The sequence below is a fragment of the Oxyura jamaicensis genome, chromosome 17 (assembly GCF_011077185.1).
Source record: "Oxyura jamaicensis isolate SHBP4307 breed ruddy duck chromosome 17, BPBGC_Ojam_1.0, whole genome shotgun sequence".
In the NCBI taxonomy this organism is placed as follows: Eukaryota; Metazoa; Chordata; class Aves; order Anseriformes; family Anatidae; genus Oxyura; species Oxyura jamaicensis.
In genome coordinates, this window is record NC_048909.1 from 7,750,576 (window position 1) to 7,774,314 (window position 23,739).

General features: G+C 52.0%; 1 protein-coding gene across 6 annotated transcripts in view; it reads right to left on the reverse strand.

Annotated features, from left to right (window-relative positions):
• Positions 1–1,026: 1,026 nt before the first annotated feature.
• The window catches only part of VAV2 (vav guanine nucleotide exchange factor 2), a 120,857-nt gene continuing 98,144 nt past the window's right edge, over positions 1,027–23,739 (reverse strand). For 2 of the 6 annotated variants that reach the window (XM_035341871.1, XM_035341870.1), the window contains 23 exons: positions 23,435–23,503; positions 22,662–22,762; positions 19,439–19,538; positions 18,029–18,124; positions 17,542–17,610; positions 15,221–15,307; positions 13,616–13,701; positions 12,958–13,090; positions 12,324–12,338; positions 11,793–11,902; positions 11,421–11,522; positions 11,223–11,311; positions 10,418–10,434; positions 10,113–10,134; positions 8,738–8,865; positions 8,460–8,534; positions 8,055–8,107; positions 7,323–7,439; positions 7,157–7,244; positions 6,945–7,068; positions 6,147–6,233; positions 4,151–4,305; positions 1,027–3,718 (listed from right to left, as the gene is read on the reverse strand). In XM_035341871.1, coding sequence (XP_035197762.1) covers positions 3,671–3,718; positions 4,151–4,305; positions 6,147–6,233; positions 6,945–7,068; positions 7,157–7,244; positions 7,323–7,439; positions 8,055–8,107; positions 8,460–8,534; positions 8,738–8,865; positions 10,113–10,134; positions 10,418–10,434; positions 11,223–11,311; positions 11,421–11,522; positions 11,793–11,902; positions 12,324–12,338; positions 12,958–13,090; positions 13,616–13,701; positions 15,221–15,307; positions 17,542–17,610; positions 18,029–18,124; positions 19,439–19,538; positions 22,662–22,762; positions 23,435–23,503 — 1,971 coding nt within the window. In that variant the 3' untranslated portion in view covers positions 1,027–3,670. The remainder of the gene's footprint in view (positions 3,719–4,150; positions 4,306–6,146; positions 6,234–6,944; positions 7,069–7,156; positions 7,245–7,322; positions 7,440–8,054; positions 8,108–8,459; positions 8,535–8,737; positions 8,866–10,112; positions 10,135–10,417; positions 10,435–11,222; positions 11,312–11,420; positions 11,523–11,792; positions 11,903–12,323; positions 12,339–12,957; positions 13,091–13,615; positions 13,702–15,220; positions 15,308–17,541; positions 17,611–18,028; positions 18,125–19,438; positions 19,539–22,661; positions 22,763–23,434; positions 23,504–23,739) is intronic. The other 4 variants (XM_035341872.1, XM_035341873.1, XM_035341874.1 and 1 more) reach the window with 3 other exon arrangements.

Consider the following 23,739-nt stretch of genomic DNA (forward strand, 5'->3'; position numbering starts at 1 on the left):
AACGTCCCCAGAGCCAGAAGGACCTTGCATGGAAGCAGATTTTTGCATTTACCTGCTCTTGTACCAGGCTCCAGCGCTGTGGGTGTCCCCCGGCGGTGCCCGACCTGCACAGGGCTGAGCCGATGCCCATCGCTGGCAGGGAGGGCAGGTACCAAAAATTGGTGTATTTCACACACAGCGTGTGTTGGAGAGCCTTCCTGAGGCTGAACAGCAATGACAGGGAAGGGGTTTGCGGCAGGCAGGGGTTGTCACCTCTGCCGAGGTTGGAGCTCTGACCCAGCAGCATCTCTCCAAAGCAGCACCCTGAAGTTAGCACCCTGCTAACATCCTCCTTATTCACGTAAAATCCCCCTGCTCAGCTGTACAGCTTTCAGCTGACCCCGTGAAATTCCAAGCAAATAGAACAAAGCAGTGGGGTCTCCAAGAGCAGAAAACAATAAATGTTGTTATAAATTAAACGCTCTGGCAGCTCACAGGGGCATCTCTGGGGTGAAACCTTCCCTTTCTTCCAAAAACGCCTCAGGCAGTTCATCACAAGCAACTGCGTGATTTTTTTTTCCTTTTATTTTTTTTTATTGCTCTGGAAAGCGCTGCTGTGTGTAGGGCCAGGTGGGATTTCGGAACACGATACTCAGAAGCGAATAAAAGCCCTGAAAATCGCACGGGGAGGAAAGCCCGAGGCAAGGGGGCAGGAATCCGGGACAACTGCACCGGGAACAGCTGTGGGGGAAGCAGGCTACGGACCGAGAGGAGGGCAGCAGGCGTCCCGGGGGGGCTGCTGCAGCCGTGCCTCGCTGGGAAGAGCCGGGTCTGACACCGCAGGAGCTGGGTTTTGGAAGGGGTCTGAGCACTGACCATCAGAAAGGCTTCAACCCCGTAAGCATCCATCTCCTGGACTGGCCAAACGCCCCCTCCCTGCGTCACTGAAGGGCTTCAGGGACAAGAAGCCCCCCACAAGACCCAGCCCTGTCGCCCAGCAAGGGATGCAGGTTTATGGGCAGTAAAGATCATGGCTGGGAAAAAAAAAAAATATATCAGCAAAATTACACTTTATTTTTTTTTTGTTGTGGAATTTACTTTGATGTATTGTAACTTAAAAAGGCCTGGAAAAACCACATGCAAAAGGGTTTCTAAGTAGCAGCTAAAGTTTCTATTCCAGCATTACAAGCTACTCCAAATGATTTCCAAATTCCCAGCTATAAACTATTCCATAAACAAACAGCTTGATCTTTAAATCCCCTCCACCCGAGCCCCTTCTACCTCAGTTAGTGCAGTGCAAAGGAAAAACCCAAGGAATTTACATATTATTTTCCAACGTATCCCATTGCAGCTCTGAATGTTCCGTGATGAACTAAAATAGATATACAATTTTCTCACCATCATAAAAAAAAAAAAACATTTCCCTTCTTATTCACAGATATATACCGTGGCAAAATGGCTGAAGAATTACTTACAAACGAGACAATCTTTTGAACAAGTTTCTTACAACAGTAAACACGAGAGGGAGACCTGGCCGGAGGAGGGGGCTCGGGGCTGGGCTGGGGGGCACGGGAGCAGCACCACGGCCCCCGCAGCAGGGGATGCGCCCACCGCTGGCGTGGGGAGCACGGCGTCTGGGCTGGGGGGGTGGCGTAAGGCTTTAGCTGTGTCTGAGGCAGGACATCAGCAGTCATTTTATCTCTGGTGTGTGTGTGCGAGTCTCACCCGCCTTAAAAATGCCCTCGGTTATGCCAAAATGACCAAAATCGGAGCGTGGCCCTCCAAACCAGAGCCTTGTTGGCTGCGCCCTGGGGTTCTCCTTGCAGAGCACGGCCCCATTCAGCTCCTTTTGCATACAGGACCCCCTGGACATACCCCGAGCTGAGCACCGATGAGCTGGCCTGGAAGAGGTTAGCACCAAACAGTACCTTGGTAAAGCCACAAGCCCGGCTGGTCCCTGCCCAAAGAACACCCACCCCGCTCCCCACGCAGCCCTTCTGCTCCTGGCCCTATCCAGGAGCACCAGGGAGCAAAGTGGCCTGGCTCCGGGCTTCTCACCGAGCCACAGTTTAGTCCCCCAGTTAATCATTTCCCTTTTCAGCCCCAGACTCTCCCATTTAGTATCCTGAGCAGGGCACCTCTGCTCCGTTTGACTCGGACGCAGCGTGGTGCTGGGTGTCGGGGCTGTGCCAGCACCGCAGAGCCACGCCATGCCAGCACCCCCCCAGATCTGTGCTAGCACGATGCCCACGGTGAGACCACCCCAAGTGCCAGGGGACCAGCTTCGGGGCATGGAAGCACCAGCTCAAAATGCCCCTTATTCGGAGAGAGGGGAGGGCATTTCCCGGAGTTCAGAAACAGGAGACAGGAAAGTTGTTCCTTGTTGCACAGACACACACACGCACACACACACAAGGATTTGCTCAAAACGGAGCATTTCGGAAGGAAATGCTGGAGCTGGATGGCAAAGCCAGTGCCCGGCAGAAGATGCTGGCCTGGACCTCCACCCAGCAGCACTGCCTATCAGCTAACGGGGCTGCGAAATGGGAAGAACAAACTGGGATGGACGGGATTTGGGACAAAGTGGCAATGCACAGACAGACGGACCTTTCCCTTAGCAGCAGCAGCAGTAACAGCCTGTGGGAGGAAGAGAGGGGGCGATGCTCACGACCCCCAAAAGTGCACACAGCTGGGAAAGAAGAGATGCTTTCGGGACTCGTTGAGAAAAAACACGACTCGGGAACCGTAGCCCTTACTCATGTGGGTTTGCCCCATGAGCTCAGTGAGGTGGGACTTGAAATGGCTGCCAGGAGAATCGACCTTGCAGGGGTGCTCCCGCTCACCTGGTGGCCTCCAAAACTACCGCATGGCAAGGCATGTCTCCAGTCCTGCAACGTGCCGAGCCCTCCTGGGAGCTGCTCAGCATCCCGGGCTGCCCCCTCCACCCTCAGCAAGGCAGGGGGGGCTGAGGGAGCTGTGCACAAAGGGGCTTGGGCAGCCCGCAAGGCTCTCTGCCCTCCTGCTCTGACCTGAAGGTCCGCTTCCAGCCTACGTCCGAGGTTGGGCCGCGCTCCTTGGTTCACAGCTGGCATCCTCCAGAGACAAATGGCAGCCACTCCTCGTTCTGAGCAGGATGTCCCTGCTCCGCTCCCTCGGGTGCCATCCTGGTGTGCGGCACCGAGGCAGCGCAAGGCAGGATGGCTGAGCCGCCCCCTTCACCCCGGCCCCCCGCGCGCCCACCTCTGCACCCCCGGGCACCAGCCCAGGCCTTCGGCTTCTCCTCCCACCGCCGCCACGGTGGGCTTTTAAAACGCTTTTAGGAACACAGGTCTGGACACCACCGAGGGGTGGGACAAGCACACAGAGTCTCTCAGCTCCGTCCATGCAGGGGCGTGCGGCTTTCCCGGGACTCGTGCAGCCGCTACGCGCGCGTTACCCCACAGACCACCCATCTTCTATACACGTCGCACGGCCGGGGCCAGCGGCACCCCCAGGCCCGCACACACACACGCACACACACTGTACAGAGGAACTGATCGCTAAAGAGTCTGCGAAGAGCGGCGGCGCTCTCGGCAGTCCTGGCAGGAGTCCCATCGCGCCGCACGTGGAGCCTGAGTGCCGGGACAACCGTGCACGGGCTGCGGCGGCTCGCTCTGGGCGCTCGACGACTTTCCAGCAGACATCCCCGCAATCATTGCACCCCTTCCTCTTCCACGTACGTTGAGGGGAACCAGCCAACCTGTGGGGGAGACGGAGAGGTGAGCTGAGGAGTTGGGAGCCAAAGGGGGGCTCCTGTCCCATCTCCAGGACTGTTCCCCTGCCACCATGCGCTGTTCCCAACGAGTTTTTTGCACGGTGCTGGACACAGCCCTATCCCCACGTCAGACCCTCTGATATTTAGTGGTGATGGGGAGGTGGTGCAGACATTCCCAGAGTTTGCACAGGGACCCACAGCTAGCAGCTGTTCCCTTGGACACGTGGCTGCAATAAAGACATCAGGAACATGTCCCTGGTGCTGCGATCCCTGTGGGACACCAGTGCAAACCTGAAGCCTTCCACTCGCAGAACCACTCCTGCATTAATTCCCCATGTTCAGGCTTGGGGAAGAGCAGATTCCGACATCCCTTGGGCCACGTGGTGGGAAAAGGGACGGGAGACCAGCTGTGCTTACTCTTCCATTGGTCTCCCCCTTCCACCAGCCCTGGTCGCCGCCGATCCTGCTGTAGATCTTCACCACGTCGCCCTCTCGCAGTGACAGCTCCCGCATGTCCCGCGCCGCGAAGTTGTAGCGTGCCACCGCCGTCCCTATGACCCGAGGGGTGAACACTGCGAGGGGACAGAGCAAAGCGTCAGCAGCAGCCCCACCGAGCAGCCGAAGCCTGGGGAAAGCTTGGTGGGGTTCAACCTGGGTTTTCCATCGCAGCACTGGCTCCCGTTGCAGTGCCACGACCTGGATGGGCTCTGGTCTCATCTGAACTGGTCAGACTGGGGAGGTCAGGGGTGAACTGAGTCCTGCTGGGGCCCTGGGGTCTGAGCGAGGACAGCCCCCTCCAGCTGCCCACGAGGGGCTGGGACCCCTTGGAGGGGATTGCTAGGGGCATTTCTGAGAAGGGAAGGAGGTGGCACAAGGAAAGATGGCATAGGAATATGTAATTATTAACAATGAAACCACGGAAAAATCCTCTTCCACCATTTACACCAGGTCTGGGTGCCGCACAGCTCCCCACACCTGATGGGACCACCCTGCCAGGAGGAGATTTGACAAGTCAGCTGGTGTTTGAACCCCTTCAAAAAAAACTGAGTTATTGGGATCTCCTGGAGATGCTGAGTGGTGGATCTCTAGCGCTTCAGGCAGGGAAATGTGGGGCAGAGGGGAGGAGAGCTGGAGCCCCGTGCACAGAGGAACAGCAGGGGAATGGGGAAGGGCAGGGGCAGTGATCGGCTTCCCTGCTCTGGCACCTGGGCAGGGGCAAGGAGGGCTGGAGGGCAAGGGTGGGAAGGGCAGGATGGGTCCCATCACTGCAGGGCAAGCAGAGGAGGGAAAAAATGCACATTCTGGGGAGTTTGCAAAAAGAAAAAAGAACAAAAAACTACCCTGAAGGTACAGCAGGTATTGATGAAGCCGCCCTTTTTGTCCCAGGATTTTTCAGAGTTAATTTAAATTTTAAGAAGTTTGCAAACCAAGGTTGAACTAAGTTTGAGGAAAAGCTTTGCCCAGATTTTCAGCTCTCGGGATGGACAGAGATGAGGATGGCGATGGAGACGGTCCAGACACACAATGTGCAGTCACTGGAGGGCTTGTTCATCCCTGCCAGGCTGGAGAATGAAGAGTCATGACAGCTTTGAACTCTTTCATCAGGAGCTTGCTCAGAGCCCATTTCTGCAAAAATTCACTTCTGCAATACTTTTTATGCAGTTTAAGCATCCCAAATTCCCAGTTATTTTTTTACTACCTTGAGAAGTTGTGTTCTTCCCAAACGCAGCATTAAGGAAAGCACATCTGGCTCTGCAGATGGTTTTCCCTGTCTAGCCTAAAGAAAATGCTGAAAGGTAAAAGCATAAAGAGGACCCATTTTTGCTTCGATCCTTGATAAATAGGGCGGAAGATACTGGCCTGAAAAGCATTTAAGACCAGAGCTGCACTGCACTCTGCAGGGAGATAGAGCCACAGAACATTTGACAGTCCAGGTTCCCATCTCCTTGGCACAGAGCTCCTGAGCAGGCTGAGATCCCAGAGCTCAAAAGCTGCTGGACACTGAGGAGTTCTCCTTGCACAGCAAGGAGAACCAGGCTGAAAGATGGTGAGATGCCGATGCTCATTCGGTGAAACACACAGGATTAGCAGGTCGAGCTTGAAGTACATCATGAGATCCCAATGCGCTAGGGTTGTTTTTCATTAATTTAAGTCCCCTTTCTCATTAGCAACAACTCCATCTTCTCCCTGCTTTGATTTTGGGGAGAGGGGGAGCACATTTTGCTTCCAGCAAAACCTTGGTTAATTATGTTTCCAGGCTGTGTCCCTGGCAGGGCAGTGCTGGGGACCCCCTGAACTGCCTGCGGGTGGCTGGAGGGGCGGCAGAGGGACTGCAGGGACCAGCCAGGTCGCGCTGCGATGGCTTTCAAGCTGGGGATGCTGCAGGTCTCTCCGCGGGGAGAGGCGCTGGTACCTGACCAGAAGGGACTGGAGGAGCTCTGAGAAGAAAAGTTGAGGCCCTGAGGACTGAGAAAAGAAAAGTTGTAGGAAGCGCAGGAGGCTGCAAAGAGGTTAGAGAGAAACAGAAAGATGCAGAACACGCATTAAAAGGGAAATAAAAAAAAAATGTAATGCACAGTGCTGTAAAAGCCGACGGAGAGATACGGGGCAAAGCATGCAGCAGGTCTTGAGCACGGGCTTGAAGCTGGGACAGCTGGTGGCAGGTCTGGCCACAGCCCTCAGCCTTGGGGTGTATCTGATTGGAAAAGATGTTTTATCAACTTTCTAAAACTATTTTCCATTGGTATTTTTTAAAATACATCATGGAAAATGTTCTAAAGGAATACATTTCTCCCCATGAAGTAACTTCTGCTCTCAGACCTTCACACAAAACATTTTCCAATAGTGCAAATTTTGCTTTCCGTTTACTTTGACGTTTCTTTGGTCGGCCGACTTGCTGTTTCTCCCACCAGCTCCACTAAGGGAGTCCCCCTGGGACTCAAACCACAAGTGGCACTGGAACCAGAGCCACCAAAACGCACGCACACTGCGACACATCCCGCTCATGCCGCGGCTGACCACGACAGGCAGAACCCGGTGTGCTCACACTGCACCAAATGGTGCCAAAAACCCCTGGTGTGGGAAACCACACGGGAGAAAGCAGCAAAAATGCTGCCTGGGGGGCTGCAGCCATAACCCCCTTGCTCGGACCATGTCCACAAGGATTTACATCAGGAGCATGACGATGCCTGCTGAGGAAGCTGAGTCTTACCTGGAGAGCGGGTGAAGGTCCTGGAGGTAGAGCGTTCCCGGGATTTATAGGGGTATTTTAGCGTTGTGTCCAGCTGTTTGAAGCTCTCCTTCAGCGAGTGGCTCTGGTAGTACTCAACCAGCTCCTGCAAAGGACGGGGGCACTTGGCCAGGCGATGCTCTGCACGACTGGCAGCAGCCTGCCGCACGGCCGAAGGGGCTTCAAGGACATACCAGCAGGCTTTCGAACTTCTTGGCTTCCGTGATGTGAATCCAATTGTCCTTCTCCACCACCTTGATGTGCTTCACTTCCTCATTGAACCTGCGATAGGATGCGAAGACGTTTAAGGAAATGCATGCTTGCACTCCGGCCCCGTCCGCCCTGGCAGGCCGCACTCACTTAATGCTGATGGCAAACCGCTCGGCCTCGGCCGGCCGCTCCCGGATCAGGTAGGTGCCGCTGACGTGGGCCTTCAGCAGGTTGTCTGTCTGCTGCCGCTCCATGTTCCCTGCGAACCTGAGCCCGAGGTGCTGAGACCTGTGCTGAGCACCCCACGAAGCCCCCGCACCGCCCCGCGCAGCACCCTGCTTCCAAAGAGAATCACCTCCCGGGATATTCCTTCCTTCGAGCAATGGCATGTTTTAGGCAAAAGGGTGCACCTCTTTTTTTTAAAGGTGTGAAGGTCTTTTAAAGGTGTGAAGGTTGGGCAAGTAGAGAAATGGGTCTCATCCGAACCTCCACAAGCAGAAACAGAAGTGCCCAGAGATAATAAGAAGCTACCGCAGAGCAATGAGCGATGCCCTTTGAATTCCCTCCTGTTCCCAGGGCACCTAGAAAATCCCACTGCTTGGGAATTGTTCTCCAGGTGAAGGAGGTTTCAGCGGGAGCTGGGGATAATTTAAACTCATGATAATTTAGACTCATGAACTTGAAACCCTGGATGGAGCCAGCAGGAAGAAGCAGGAGGAAAGGGAAGCACAACCTCTCCTGCCAAGGTGGAAACTTCTTACAGCTGTGGTGGGATGCAAAGCATCTCCAACAGGCACTCAGCTCTGCGTTAGTGAGTTTGTGACAGAGCAACAACTAAAAAGCAAAGCCAATGCATCTTTTCGGCTTTCAGGGGGGACTCACCATGGGTATGCCGTGTAGTCAATCTCCCGGGATGGCGGCCGGCTGTTGGGAGGCTGCAAAGAGAGCAGTGTTACAGCCAAGCGCTTCTCTCTCACCCTCCCTGCCCAAAATAGCTGTGATGAGCACACTGTATTTTTTATTATCTGAGCCTTTTTTTTTAATTGGGAAGTGCCTGACAGCACTACTGAACACAGTGCGGGGCAGTTCTCCTGAACTGCAACTGATACCCCTCTGAGGTGACACCATGGGCTCACTTCAAGGAAGGAACTGGGACCCAAATCCCTCTGGGATGGGCTGGGGAGAGCCAAAGGCCTTGTTGGGGCATCTCTTGACTCCCGAAGTGGAGCAGAAGTTTCCCTGCCACCCAACCACAGCCCACGCAGGCGCTCTTGGCTCAGCACGTACCCTTGCGTCCACAGGGCAGGGCTTTACTGACGAGCTGGGGAAGTAACCCGACTTCTTCGTCTGCAGCAGCCGCCCCTGCAGAACACAGAAGGTGGACATCAGCTGGAGATGCGCAGAGGAGCAAGGCTTCTGCTGTGCAGGACTGGGGACAGACCCCACTGCAGCTCACATGGACCCAGCGCAGCCCAGCGGTACAGGAAAGGTGACAAAGCAAAGGGACGATGCAGGTGACGCTGGTTTGAAACCTGCTGGGAGCTCACCAAGGAAAGGACCCTCACCTCCCACCACGGCGAGTCCGGGTCCCCCCTCAGCAGCTCGATCACGTCCCCAATTTGAAATGTCAGCACTGGCTTGCCGGGCGGTGCTGGGTTCCCGTGGTAATTCTGTACTGCCACCATTTTGGGACCTGGGAGGAGAGACACAAAGCACTTTCATTGCCTAGTCCCTGCTAAGAAAAAGCAAAACTGCAATAACCCCCACCCCTCCCCGCTGTCTGCTGTTCCTTATCCCGTTATCCACAAATCTAATGGCACCAGCAGACAGGAATTTGGGACAGAAAGCATGAAAACAAAAGGGATCAGCACCCACAGCAAACAGTCTTGGCTCCTAAAGTTACATGGATGACTGCGTTCAGTGAGCAAAAACAAGCCAGCAAGGGACTGAGCCAAGCCAAAGCTCCAACTCCAAACCCTGCACCCAGGTTTGAACTTTGCTGTCGCAGACAGGCTCTCAACAGGCAATGTCCAGACAGCACTGAACCTTGCCAGGTCCAGCAGCGGTGCCTGTGACCACAAAACGCTTGCAAAATGCTTGCAAACAGCAAGCAAACAGCAAACTGGATTTCTGCAGGACCTGGGACCCGAGCACCCCTCTGTCCCCAGGAGTTTGCAGCCGAAGTCCAGTTGTCTTGCAAACACCAGCAGATTAAATAAGATTCCCAAACTGCACGAAAACCACTGTGTTTATCTTCAAAATGCTTCCCCACCTCTGCCGCCAGCTGCCTCTCCCTCCCCAGAGAGAATTCTGTGCTCTTGCACCGTGTTTTCAAACCAACAATTCGATTCAAGTTTCTTTTTGCCAGGCTTGGCTTTCCTTTCAACAGGAAAAGCACAAAAACAAACTGTTCCTTCTTCTTTGAGACAGAACACGGACAGAGCAGGCCCCGTGCTCTGTCCAGGTTAGTGTGAAGTGAAGGAAAATAAAATAAACTAATATATGAATAAAATTGCAGCATCCTGACTAACAGTCCCATCTGAGGGCAGTGCCCAGGGCTGTGCATCCCACGTGGGTGGGAGGATGTTTCCCCGTCACCATCAAGCCATGCTGCCAGGGCCAGTGTGGTTTGCTTTGGAGGAAGATCTGGCACAAGTTTGCCAAGCTCTCCTCCTCTCTCTGGAGCAGGGAGTTATTTACGGGCTGGAAGCTCTTCCCTGGCGGGTTAGGGGCAGAGCACGCAGAGACCTGGCAGCAAGTGAGGCTTTGGGAGTAGGAAGAGAACCCCAGGCATCCCGTTCTGTCCCTTCCCGTCCCATCCCACTGCTTGGGATCCCAAATCTCCACTCCTAGGAGCTTTCCCCACCCCATGTGCTCAAGCCTCGGTGACACCTTCAGCTACCACCAAGGTGCCCTCTTGCAATACAGCAATGCCCTTACCAGGTCCAGCACTCAGCAAATCCTGCAAAAAGAGAAGAGAAAGTCCCTGTGAGGACACAGCAGCCCCATTTCTCCCCAGCCTAAGCTACTGGGACGAGAAGCTCAGGTGCTGGCACATCCTGAGGCCCACTGTGCTGTGCAGACTGGGCTAGTTTTAGCTGTCAAGTTTCCAGTCCTGTCCTCACAGTGTCTGGGACCCCCCTGCGACTTGTGCTGTGCCCCCCCCGGGAGCTGCCCATGCCCAGACCGGTGAGGACATGGGGCTGCCCCATGCAGAGAGGGAAAAGGGCCATCGAGCCACGTACCTGCTCTGCTGAAGAACCTGCAAGAGACATATTGAAACAGGTGGTTAATTTAACAGGCCACAAACCCGTTTTTTGCTTCTCTTGATGCCACGAGGATTCATAAAGTGGCATCAACACCTGGCCAGAACCAAGGAAGAGCCTGACAGGGGCTGAGGCCACTCCTTGGCTCAGGGCCTGGTGGCAAGAGATGAGAGGGGCCAGAGCTGGCCCGGCCGTTGTCTCTCTTGCACAAAGTCTTGAGATTACATTTCTTCCCCGTTCCCCTCCCAAACCCCTTCTGATGCTGCTCCACAAAAATCTCCCACATCCTACCCTACTCCAGTGCTGAGCTGGGCCACAGCAGGAGCGCCACAGGTCTGCCCCGATTAGCTCAGGGACGGGGATTTCTGCCTCCCACACCCCAGCACTACAGGGTCTGGAGGCATTTCCCTCTCACCAGAAGCGTGAGCCCTGCAGAGCATCCTCCTGCGTGCACCAGCCAACGTTTTCAGATGGAAAAGTCATCGGCCAGCTGCCTTAAAGGCCTTTCCTCACCCCACGTGCACCCCACAGTGCACACAGAGCCCCTGAGATCGTTGGCAATACAGGGCTTGGACTGTCTGATTTTTAGTGTTTTGGCTGATTTGTTTGTGTTTTAAACCATCAGCCTTTATGAACTGCAGCCCTGAGAAGCAGCTAGCAGCGTCCTCAGATTTTGGAAGGTGTTAAAACAAACATCTGATGGAGCTTTCTAGGGAAGATCTTTGGGATCACCGCATACATTCACCTCCTTGTCAGAAGCTGCCAATGCTGACAAGTAACTCACCGATCTTGCAGGGGGGAATGATTTCCAAGCACTCCTTATGAGCACCAGCTCCACATTTTGGGCAGAGATAGCCCTGGTAGAACGTTCCTCTGTGCAAAACAAACAAAAAAATAAGTCACAAATTCTTAATTCAGCCCCAGCTCTGAGACCTGCTTTCATGTTTGAGTGCAGAGGTAGAAAAGTTAGGACGTGGCTCACCTTAGGAACATCTTGCACGCTTTGCAGTTGGTAGTCTTCTCAAACGTGTACATCTGAAAGCTGTGGTGATTCGCGTTGGCTTTCTCTGGCTTTATGTTGGACCTGAGGGGAAAGGCTGGGGGTTACTGACCTGCCCCCGTGGGTCGCTCTGCACCCAGGGCCTCTCGCAGCAGGGGTTTGCATTCCGGGCAAAATTTGGAAATGCTTTGGTGCAAACACTCGGGCAGGTGATTTTGTGCTGGACCCAACCTCCTTTTACTCAGACCCATCCTGCAAGCCCCCGTGAACCTCCCCACCACAGGCTTGGCTGTCGGAGCTGGTCTCTGACAATCAGCAAGCCCAGGACACCTTCCCCCCGTGCGTGGTGCTCACATTGCCATTTCAAACTGCTCCATCCACTTCCTCTTCATTTCCTCTGTCTTGCAAAAGAACTGGAAGCCCTGCTTTCCTTGGAGGTGGATTAGGTAGAAGCCATAGGACCACTGCAAGAGGAAATGAGAGGACCGATTGAACCACTGCTCTCCCAGCATTAGAGCAACAAGACACAGCACACTTTTATCCAGGTTTCTCAAGAACTACTCCTAACACCTGCCCCTTAGGGACTACAGCTCCTTTGTATGGATAGCAGTAGGGAAGAAGGAAGAACAGTTCTTTATCTCTACAACACATTACAGCTAACGATGCCTGAATCAGCTCTGCACTGTGCACTAGGGCCAAACGGGATTTTACGGTGGCAGATGAGAGAACCCAGATTTTTCTGCTTCAGTGGATCCTCCCCAGCCATTACTCCTCTCCCTGACAGCCCAGGAGGAACATCTGACCTGCCCGATGCACATATGCTCTGCCTGTCTCGTTACAACACTGCACAGAGAAACACGAGAGAAAATTGCGTGCTTTGCTTACCATTTTTCCGTGAGACTAGAAAGCATAGGAGAGCAAAGTGGAAATATATTTCATTAGAACACAAAGCTAACAGCATTTCTTCAGCACCCAAGTGGCAACATCAGCTGTTCTCACCCAGCAGCCACGGCTCCCATCTGTACACCACCTCCCTGCATCGCACCTTGGTGGATTAAGCTAACAGGTCCCTGGTACCTGGGAGGAGGTTTTCCTCCACGGCCACAACCTATGCCCCAAAACACTGGCAAAATGATGTTCCTTCGCCAAGTGCTGATTTTGGCAGGCTGGCAGTAGGGCTGGCATTGCCTTGCCAGGGACCTTCCCTTCCAGCCCCAATCCCTGCTCCTGCTCCCTGCCGACCCTTGCTGCCAGGAGCCGCTTGCTCTCCCTCCAGGCAAACCATCCCAGCCTCTCCAGGGCTGTTTTCCAATGCTGGAGGTCAAAGGATCAACCCAACTCCACCTTTGTGAGCATTTCCCAACTCTCTGTAAGGCTGCCATGAAAGCTGAGCATTTACGTTCCAGCATTTTGCAAGCTCTGATTCCATTTTAAAAGGCTGCTGGAAATGTGCTGCCCAAGGACTGGCCTGAACAGCTCCACAAAGCTCTCCAGCAGAGCTAATCCCCGGTCCACCTACCTTCTTAATGTCCTTGTTGTTCATAGGGTCGTCCGTCATCTTGTGGAAGAACAGCTCGATAATTTCTTTCAGCTCGTAATTGTAGCCTTTCCTTTTGCAGACGATCACCACTTTATCAAATAAAAATAAATACCTGCCCAAAGCAAGCAAACAAACAAGCGAGCCAGTCAAACCTCTAATTACGGCCCCCGTTCAGGGGAAGGGTTTGGAAAGCTCTGCAGAGCATCCCCAGCCAGCACAGCTCAATGCTCTCCCTGTGCTATAATTCCACATCGATGGTGCTTTCTGTCAATGCGACTCTAGGCAGTAATTGAATAATTGGGCACAAAATATCTGGAGATGCACGGCCACGTGCCTGGTGCGGGTAATTCAAGAGGCATTAACCCAGCGCACAGGTCACCGAGTGGCTGTTCGCAGAGCAGCCCCGGGGGTGAGGGGGGAGGCCAAACAAAGGGCACGCTTTGGGGTGGGGGAAACTTCTGAGGACCGCTTTTCTCCTTCAAAATTAAATTTTAGGTTGTGCTTTCTATCCCTTCCTGCAGAGAGCAGCAGCAGTAGTCAAACAGCTCCGCTGGCTGTGTCCCACTAGCAGGGACAATCGGGGACTTCGGGGAAGGGTCTCCTTTTATCTTTTAGGAGGAAGATGCTGCTTGCTCACCTGTCCTGCTTGGTGTGGTTCACGATGGAGCGGACCTTCAGCTCGCCGTCTATCTTCGGCCTCCCAAACTCCTCCAGCTTCACTTGCTGCAGAAAGCAAAGCGGGGCTGAGATCTGCAGCTCCTGTGCCCAGTATCACCCTCACCAAGGGCAGCCCACGTCCAAGCATTTTGGGGCAGGTTGGAATCCAACCCGATGGTCTCATCAGTTGTTTTTTCAGCTTGAAATCTTTACACGCTGCTCAGGGCAGCACCACCACCGAGCCCCGTGAATCAGCCCACTTATGTGCCTCTTACAGGAAGAAAAATACCATGAAGAGTCACCGCTAGTCAGGGAAATAAATATTTTATCCAGCTGTGTGTATAGCCTATAATTATTTCATTGCTGTGCCATGTGGGCTCTGTATACATAACACCAATCACTCCACAACTTCCAGCCCCGTGCAAAGAAAGGGAACACCGAGCAGAACGTGTGTGGGATTGATCTGCAGACAGGAGTGACTGCTTTGCTAACATCTCATCTCCTGCACGTCAAAGCTGCTCTCCGTCTGCTGCAAGTCGAGAAGGAGCTGCTTAATGCCCCCATTTACATTCACGTTTTTATGGCGTGCCACGCCTGACTGTTCGCACAGATCAGGATTATCATGACTGCTTCAATCAAAACCCGTGAGCTGCAGTGGCCCAGATCCCACTTTTCTGCAGGTTTCTCTTGAAAATTAAGGATTTTACCTCCCTCTGTTAAATAATCGTCAATTAAAAGGTCATTGTTTTCAAAGTCCAGGCTTGAAGGACCCAAACCTGCCATGCCTCTGGGAAGCCCTTGGGGTGGGCAGCACTCAGCATCTCCCCCCTTCAGCCCTTTTGAAGCATCTCAGGTGTCAGACCCCAAATTGCATTACCCCAGTGTAAAGCTGGCCTGCGGAGCAGCTGTGCCTGCAGCTGACCCACCGCAAATGGGGGAAAAAGCTCGTTAGCCTGCAGCTCTGCTGCTGAACATTAAATTAATGGGCTCGTTCAGGGCTAAAAGCACACGAGTGCTGGGGGTTGGCTGGTGCTGGGTAATAGGACCACGTGTTTGAGGCCTCTGGAGTTTGGAAGATGAGATTCTCTTTAAAATAGCTGCTTGAGATTTTGGAATTGGGTGCATATGGCACACGCCATCCTCCTCCACGTAGGCCTTGCTAAGCTTTCAAGAGCATGAACATCTAGGCCAGCATTTTGTCACCTCGACCACAAAAAAAGACCTACTTTAGACAGCAGACAGACAGTTGATCTGGGGAACTCTTGGGTCACCCCTACACTAACAACATGATAAAAAGCTGGAGAAACATTTTCAGTGTAATACCACCAACAAAACCCACCCTATATCACACCCAAATCTTCCTTTTTTTTTTTTTTTGTTTTTGTTTTAATGAAGCAACCATTTCTGGACTGTGCAAACACTGTCAATGGTCAGGGACTGTGTGAAAGCACAGGGGTCTTTCTTGGGTAGCACATCCCAAGCAACTCGGTGATATTTACACTGAATTCAGTAATAACCGCACCAAAAAAGCAAATAGGTTCATACTGATCTAGTTAAAGCTGGGAATGAGAATCTTCCAACTTACCAAATTTTCTATAGAACTCTGAAATTCGCTGATTTTCTTTAAAGTCTCTTTGTCTCTCTTTACTTCGTTTATGTACATGGCCAAGTCCTGAAAAGAAAAGCGAGTGTTGATTTTTATTTTCCATACAAAGCTAGCTCCTCCACTCAAGCAGACAACACGTGTTCCCCGCTCCCCTCTCCTCCCACGAGACCAGAAGCAGCTCTGCATGAACCCTAAAAGCACAGGGCGTTGTGAGCACAGGCGTCACCAGAAGAAAAGTAAAACCAGCTCAGCAGACTTCTGCTGAATTACAAACAAACAAAAAAAAAACAACAACAACAGTGATTTCAGTTGAAGCAATGGAGCCCACACTGACACCCAGCATCGCTGCCTGTGCCCCGGGCTCCATCCCAGCACCCTGGGGCACGCTCTGTGCCCTGTGCTGTGCTGGCACTGCTCGACCAGGCAGCTGCTGCAATTTTTCCCATTTCCCAGAAGAGGGCAATGCATTAATCCTGTGGTACACGAGCAGGCAGACAGCTCCTGCTGCGATGGCAAACCCAACACACACACGGCTTTTGCCTGGTGCGAGCCCCGGCAGCAGCCTTTACTCCCAGCTCTCATCACCATAATTCCCATCATCGCCCTGGATAAAAAAGCTCCAAGCCAGCCTTCAGGGTCAAAACATCCACGTTTGTAAAATGACTGATTTGGATGCTGGGCTGCACGTTTGCTGGGAAGGGGACTTGCCCCAGCTTGGCCTTGCTGGCAGCCCACAAGAGCATCCCTAAATCCAGCGCTTCTGAACTCCAGGATTTCCAGCCACAAAAAAAGGCTATTTTGGGAAATGGGGAGACACTCGATGGTGCTTGATCTTCTCTGAAAAATTCCCTGCTTGACCAAATTTTGACCCACCAGACAGAGAACCCTGCTCCTTCAACTCAAACTACTTCTCACATCCTTCTGACTGTATCTCCGGTGCCCGTTTGCTTCTGATCTGCTCTCTGCCTCCTTGTCCTCAACAACAGCTCCTGTCATTTTGGATTAAATCTGAGCAGGGAATTTTTTAAGACATCCCCTCCAGGCGAGACCTTCCCCAGCTTCCCAACACAGGAAGGGTTAATCACAGATGATAATCACAAGTCTGCATGACAATACTTGTAACATCACCAAGTACCCAGCCCGGCCGTGGCAGGGACGGTTATGAAGAACGACAAAACTAAAAGCCTCATGAAACGAGGCTGGCATCCTCCGTCAGCACTTGAGCGTTCAGCAGAGCATTTGTTCCCTTCTGCTGAGCAAATCTGTCTCATGTGCAAAGGGGAAACCCAATCCCAGGGTCATTGGTGGCTCAAAACAGCAACAGCAGCATGCAGACTGGGTCTGCAGGATTTACCAGGGAACCTGCCTTACCACCCCGTCCCCTGGGGTTCAGCTCTGTGCTCACGTGGAGGGAGAATGTATGCCCCAAATACTCCCACGTGCAGCTTTTTGGTGCAAATCTTGCCGCTGCCTTGTGCTAACAACCACGTGTACAAAACAAAAGGGAGGTGAAGCCCCTTGGGAAACGCATCTCCAGCTGTAGGCATGCACCCCCTGCACAGCTCTCATCCTGGACAGCAATAAAGTCCGCCAGCACGGGAAACAAGAAGGCTGGAATCTCGATGAAAAACATTACTTGTAAGTTAAGCCTTGGTTTACAAATCAATTAAAATCAAACTGCTCTGCTTCCTTTGCCCCCGGCGAGCTCTGTGCGGTCTGAATTACATCCGCGCTCTCCTGGTGATGGGGCAAGGAAAGCAAACAAAGCCCTCAGCTTCCTCCAAAAAAATGCTGACTCTAATGCAACCGGACTGTATACATTTATTTATTAGTAGAGGTAGTGGTGGATGCCGTATTACGAGGCCATAACCAGGGTTTAACAGCTGTCACCAAGTCTGTCGCTTTGTCTCATCAGCCAGGACATTTTTGGGGCAGAGGTGATTTTGTGGCACGAGGAAGAACCCCTTCCCCTGCTCCCTTCTCTCGCCCAGAGCGTTCATTTGAGGTCATGTATTGTGGAGAGGGAATGCAATGTCCTTTACACAACCTCAGCTAGGACGACCTACATATTGGCTCTGCCTTCACTGGCTTGCAGGGCTAGCAGCTAAAAAGGTCACCAACCTTATGTAACTGCCAGGAAATGCAGTGTCATTAAAAGAGCTGAGGCTCGGAGGTAGAAAACAAACAAAGTGACCTCGGAGCACATGAATGATGCCGGGGATGGATCCCGTGGTGCTCTGCGAGAGGAAACCTGGATGTAACCATCACCTTCCCATTGAAGCTTTGCTGCACACCCATACCTGCATCGCCTCCAGAGCCTCCTTCAGCTGCTGCTTCTCTGGGCGCTCTGATGAGTGGCTGAGCAGCTCCTGAAACACAAAAGCAGGGGATGCATGGGGGGATGCTGCCCGCATCGCTGCTGCGGGGCCCCGGGCTGCTGCTGCTCCGGCTACGGGACGGGGACGGCGCCAACTTGCTGGTGCTGCAGAGACCCGTTACATGGAGCTGACGGCAGGAATTTCACACATAATCAGATTATATGCAAGCTTATTTGATATTCATTAACTGCCTCTCGTGGCTAACAAGTGCAGAATTACCCCAGGTCACCATACTTTAAGAGATGGCACAAATATTATGTCATGTTAAGTAGCTCTAGTAATTGTTTCATTTGAAGGGGGGGGAAAAACCACTCTGCATCTGGCAATGCTTCGTTCTGTACTGTAAAAGCCAAAAGATGCTACAGCGAGGGCGGCAGCTGGAGGGAAGTGCTAATGCTGAAACACTTACCTTTAGCAGGAGATGGTATTTCAGAACTCTCTGCATTGGAACCACCAGCAGATCTTGCAATTTAAATTTCCCATCCTGGACCTTCAGCGTGCATTCCTATTAAAGAAATCAATGAGGCAGGAGTGAAGTAGCTGAGGGAAAACAATGACTACCCCACAATAATAAAAAACACACTCAGAAGTTCCACAGCTGTAACATTTTGCTTCTGTAACCTCTGTTCCGCTGAGAAACGGCTCGCAGGCTCTGCCAGGGCCGCCACCGTGGAGGTTATCGAGGAATAACACACAGGGGCTGGACCCTCAAATGTGGGCATTCTCATGCAGCTGAGCTACCGCAGCTTAATGAGATGCTGCTCATTAGGAGAGCACGCGAGTGCTCCTAGACCTCGGGAAATGTCAAATGAAACGCATTAGCTTAACTCACCTCCTCACCGGCTTGAACTAATGCATTTTATTTGCGAGGGGCCAGGAGCAAGCACGCAGACGCTTGCTGCGGCTTTGCTGATAAGCATTAAGTCATTAAGATAAGCTAATGTGATCACAGGAAGTTTTGCACAGCTACCTTCACCCAGACTCATCTGGATACGAGGCTGTGCTAGCCCAGGACCTCTCCTGTGGCCACAGGAGGATCGGCTGAGCTGCCTCGAGGGAAAATGGAAAAGCACAGGAGCAAGGGGATGTCACAGCAACCAAGCCTTCAGCAGAGCATGCAGCTCAGACCCTGATAGCTTGATGCAAAATCCAGGGAAGATGTTTAAAGTAATTATTGAATGCACAGCCTTATCCCCAAATTGGGTTGCTATTTTTGCGCAGAGTCAAGGGGCATTTGCAGAAAACAAGGTAAGGCGCACAGACAGCCCCGCAAATTCGGATCAGCATCAAGACGAAAGCAGGAATTAGAGAAAAACTGCAGCTTAAACAGCACGTCCTTCCTTCTGGGGCTCCTTTGAGCTACTCGGCACCTGGATCTGCCCCTATTTACCCCAAGCCTTTGTGCTGGGGCAGGAGGACAATGGGGAAACCAGGGCACTTGTGCAGGACTCAGGTTTGTCTCTGACTGTCCCCAGCACCGTGTGGGACCTCGGGAAGGCAGCTGGGTCCCCACGCATGGATGCTCGATGCCTTTGGGTTTCTACCAAAAGAGCAATTTGAGTCCTGCACACAAATAAAGCTGCCCAAGCGCTTTCATCTGGTTTAACCCAAGGGTTGGAAGAGGAAGAGGCAAGTACGGGGTCAGGACAAGAAACACCCCAGCTCTGCTCCCTCTTGCCTCTCAGCTAGGGTAACACAAGCTCAGCCCCCAGCCCCCGTCTCTCACTAAATCCAGCATTTCCACCGTGCCAACAGCTCCCACAGCCCTCCCAAACCCGTGGCAGGGTCCGGGGAGCCCTCAGCACCCCCAGGCGCTCACCTCCACCTTCTGCCGCACGTCCTCCCTGTTGGCGATGAGGTGGTTGAGCGTGGTCTGGGCGTACTCCATGTGGCTGCAGTACTTGCCGTAAATCAGTAGCCTGGGGAGGGGGAAATCACAAATTTAATCGGAAACACTCGCTGGCAGTTACAACCCGTTATAAAAGATCTATATGCATGTATGTGGTGGGAGGACAAGGTGAACGGCTACTCCCCGTGTAACTGCTTAGTATTAACGCTCTTTTACCGCAGCGCTCTTTAATGCTGACATCTTTTGGAGTCTGCAGAGCTGGAGGCTGTTGGGGCAATTCAGCAAAAGGGGCTCTGCAGTCCCATTTCTGGGGCTATGGCAGCTCCTGCCCCAGCTCCTGAGTCCCAGAGCACGGCCCCAGCCAGCCCAGCCCCTCATCCCCCTGTGTCTGGGGCAGAGCAGACAAATCCCTGCTGCAAATAGTAAAAGAAATAGAATGCTTTGGGCCACTCTGACCACAGCGAGGGGCAACAGATCGAGTGAAATGGAGGGGGCGAGCGCTGAACCCTGCAGCCCAAGCACACGCCTCACTGCGGCGGCTCTTCTGCTGCGAGTCAGCTTTTTCTCAAGATTACAACACCGACATAATCCCCTCGATGTCTTAATTGGTGCTTTGCCTCCTCAGGCACGATGCTCTGGTTTTCTGGCTATGCCACACCATGGTTTGCAAAGGCAGAGCTAGGGTGTGCAAAAGCAAACAGCTTCCAGGCACAGAGGTAAAAAAGCCCAAACGCCAACAAAAAATCATTTCCAAATGGGGCTGCCACCAGACCTTGCAGTGCTCAAGTCGATGTATTTGTCTTTGTGATCACCTCCCCACCAAAAGCTTCTGCTTGCAGCCCGAAAAGCAATGGCACTAATGCACACACCTCACGGGTGCTTCACCAAATACAGAGGAAGGCAAGAAACTCTCCATTCTTGAGAAAAGCTCAGAATGCACGTGGGTGATAATTATTGCACCTCACCAAGGAACCAGAGGCTTCAAAGCCCCTTGAAGCCCAAGGATGTCTTTCTGCTCGGCCCCAGCAGAGCTTCAGGTGGGCAGCAGCGCAGTGCGTGCGTGGGACAGGCACAAGGACCCACCTGAGGCCACGAAAGGTGGGGACTGGGGGAAAGAAGACTGTGACAGCCTTTGGAAACACAGCACAGCTCTGTAAGGACAACCCAGGCTACAAATCTAAACACCTGACACAAACAGAGCGGTTTTGCTGTGGATTCCCCCTTCTCCTCCATTTTGCTCATTAATCCTATGTGACAGGTTTGGGTTTCCCCCCGCCTTCCTCGCTGTTAACTGCATTGCTGCTGATAAGACACATATTCAGCCGGGCGCTGTAACTCATCCGTTATTCCGGGGCCTCGCTTCTCGATGGGGACGATCTCCAGCACCTGCCCCGGTGTTGCTCTGTAAGCGTGGGACCCTCGGACCCGGCAGGTAATTGAATGGAGAGATTTATGGGCTCCGCAGTCCCCGGCCACACCGCAGCCAATACAGATTATTCTTCTGCCTTTTTCCCCTTGACAACTTCTGAGCGGGCACAATAATATCTATCTTGCCAGCACTTGGAGAGATTCGAAGAGGCTTTGGGAGCATAAATTCAAACCTCCAGCTTTCACAGAAAGAGATTTACAAACTATTTCCTTTAAGAAAAAAATCTGCAAAGCAGAATAGCAATGCATCATTTTGCTAGGGCGTCTCCGAGGATGCAGACAGGGGCAAGAGCTATTTGTCATGGCTATGTTAGATGAGGAAGGTCTCAGCACAGGGACTCTGGAAGCCCACATCCACTTCTCGGTGGGGCAATGCCATCTCCCCATGCGAGCTTGCTGTCTCTTCCTGCACCCTCATCTCCTCGCTGCAGCAGGGGACATCGACACCTTCCCCCAGCCCTTCCCCATGGAGGAAAGGACCCTGTCTGTTTAGATCAAGTTGCTCCAAACTCTTCTTCCCCACTTTTGGGAGCCTCTTCTCCTTGAAGAGACTGGCACAGTTCTCAGCTTAACATTTTTCTAAGTATTTCACAGCACGGCACACCCTGTGCTGTGGCCGAGCTCACAGAAGCAGCAACAGGGACACTTTGCTCCACTCCTGCAGTGCTCTGAGCTGATGCATAAAGCCATGTTGTGACACATAGAAAAGTGGGCTTTTCTTTTTTCTTTTTATCTTTTCTTTTCCTTTTTTTTTTTTTTTTTTTTTTTTTTTTTTCCAAAAATTGCTGTAATTGGCCAGATCCTGATCTCAGCATTTTGCAAGCTCCTAGCTCCTGTGTAGCCCAAGGATGCCCACATCCTTTCCCTGTCCCTGCCTGCTCAGCTCCATCCCAGGCTCAGGAGAGGATTCCTGCCTGGGGACAGCACTCGTGTGCACGGAGCCGAGTCAGGAATTAGGAAATTAAAATCACCTAAGTAGGCTTTAGGAGCATTTTTAAGTTATTTGCATTCTTCTTTGGAAACTTTTTTCTTTACTCCAAGAAACATTCCCTTTCTAAAAGAGGCACTGTGAGCGATGGAATATCTGACCTTACGGTGTATTATTAATGCAGATGGTATTTCTGGAGTTATTGACTTCTGAATGGCATTTCTGTGTCTAGACACTGGTTTAATCACAGTGAAATAACACCCTGGCATGAGTCCACAATGAATCAGGCCTTTGATTAGTGTTAAGGATATTAAAGGCTTTTATTAACCTTATCTTTGTGTTCGGGGGTACTCCTGCTCACAGCTGCCAAAACACAGAACCGATCCTGTTTGCGAAAGCAACTTTTACATGTATTCATCATTCCATAGGTGCAGGGCAACGCCGGTGCCAAACACGGGATTTTTATAGCAAACCACTGCTCTGAGCTTACCAGCCAGACGTCTCTCTGCAGGGCCTGATGCTGCCATGCTCCAGGCCCTCAAATCCCCAGCAGGGCTCGCAGGAGAAGACAACATTAAAGCCCATGCAGGTGAGAGAGGTTTTCTTCCATTCTGGCTCAGCGTAATCAAAACCTTCCCACCTTTATCTTCCTGTCTCCCCTCTGCTACACCTTTCCCAACGTGTTGTGTTTAAGGGAAGGCACCAAGTGATGTTTCAGCAGCCTGAGAGCCTCTAGCTGCTGAATTGCTGATAGGAAATTGGTCTGCGACACGCATGCAGTTAGGAACCTTAGTTTGTTAAAACCAGAGTTGTCCAAAGGCTGAGTTTCCTCTTTACCTCTCTTTGAATTCCAGAAATACTTTTGCCAGGCTGCTTCCTCCAGACATCATCGAGACGTCGATGGCTCGCAGGAAATTGAAGTGCACTTTAATTAGGTCCTAAAATGAAGAAACAATCAATACTTTAAACACACCTAAAGCGAGTGGGCAAACACAGCCTAAAGACATGCACGTTCACTTCTTCATCAGGCAGTCATTTTCGTTTTCTTTTTAGCTGTTTTTAAAATAAGCCGTCCTGGTGAGATCAGCCCTAAACGGCCGTAAGTACAAGGCTGCAATTCATATAGGACAAATGCAAGCTGACAGAGCTCAATAGTGGGTGTGGAAACAACCCCCCTGATCCCATGGTGTGCCCACACTGGCAGCATCCAACCTTTCTGCAGGGAACACATCTCTGTCACCCCGCCCTGCCCCTCCTGCCCAGCTGGGGCCTTCATTTTTCTCCATCCTGCCTGCTTCTGAAACAGCCCCGCTATCTTTCCAAAGCATTTCTAAGCATAGCTAAAATACACACAGGCCAAGGCCCAGCCTTGGAACAACCAGTGTATAAAATTATTTTCTTACCTAGAGCTCATATAATCCCCAACTTTAATAATAAGCACTTAAAAAAAATCTCCTAAACCCATTCAAGCTCAGCAGCAGAGGAAGGACTGAGCTTGTTCAAGGGAATGCATGAATCTAATGTGCAATCTCAAAGTCTTCTCTTAAGTGGAAGGAAAGCTAAGCTGCCGTGAAAAGAGCAAATATTTAAGCCAGTGTTTGTGTTGTTACCTCCAAATTGATGAAAATCGCTTCCATGTCCTGGGGAGTCAGTACCAGCTTCAGTGGGTTCATGTAGTTCTGCAAGAGGTAAGTGGAAAAGGGATTGAAATCGGAGAGGGAACAAGTGTTGTTTTTTTTTATTATTATTATCTCCGTAAGGGAGATACTTTCTTTTTTCACCAGCTGCATTTACCTTGGCAGCTAGACACCCAGTTTTAATGAATTTGTGCATTTGCAAGGGGCCCAGGGAAGGTGCAGGGCACCCCAGTGCTACTACCTCTATTAAACTACATTTTATTTTATTTTATTTTATT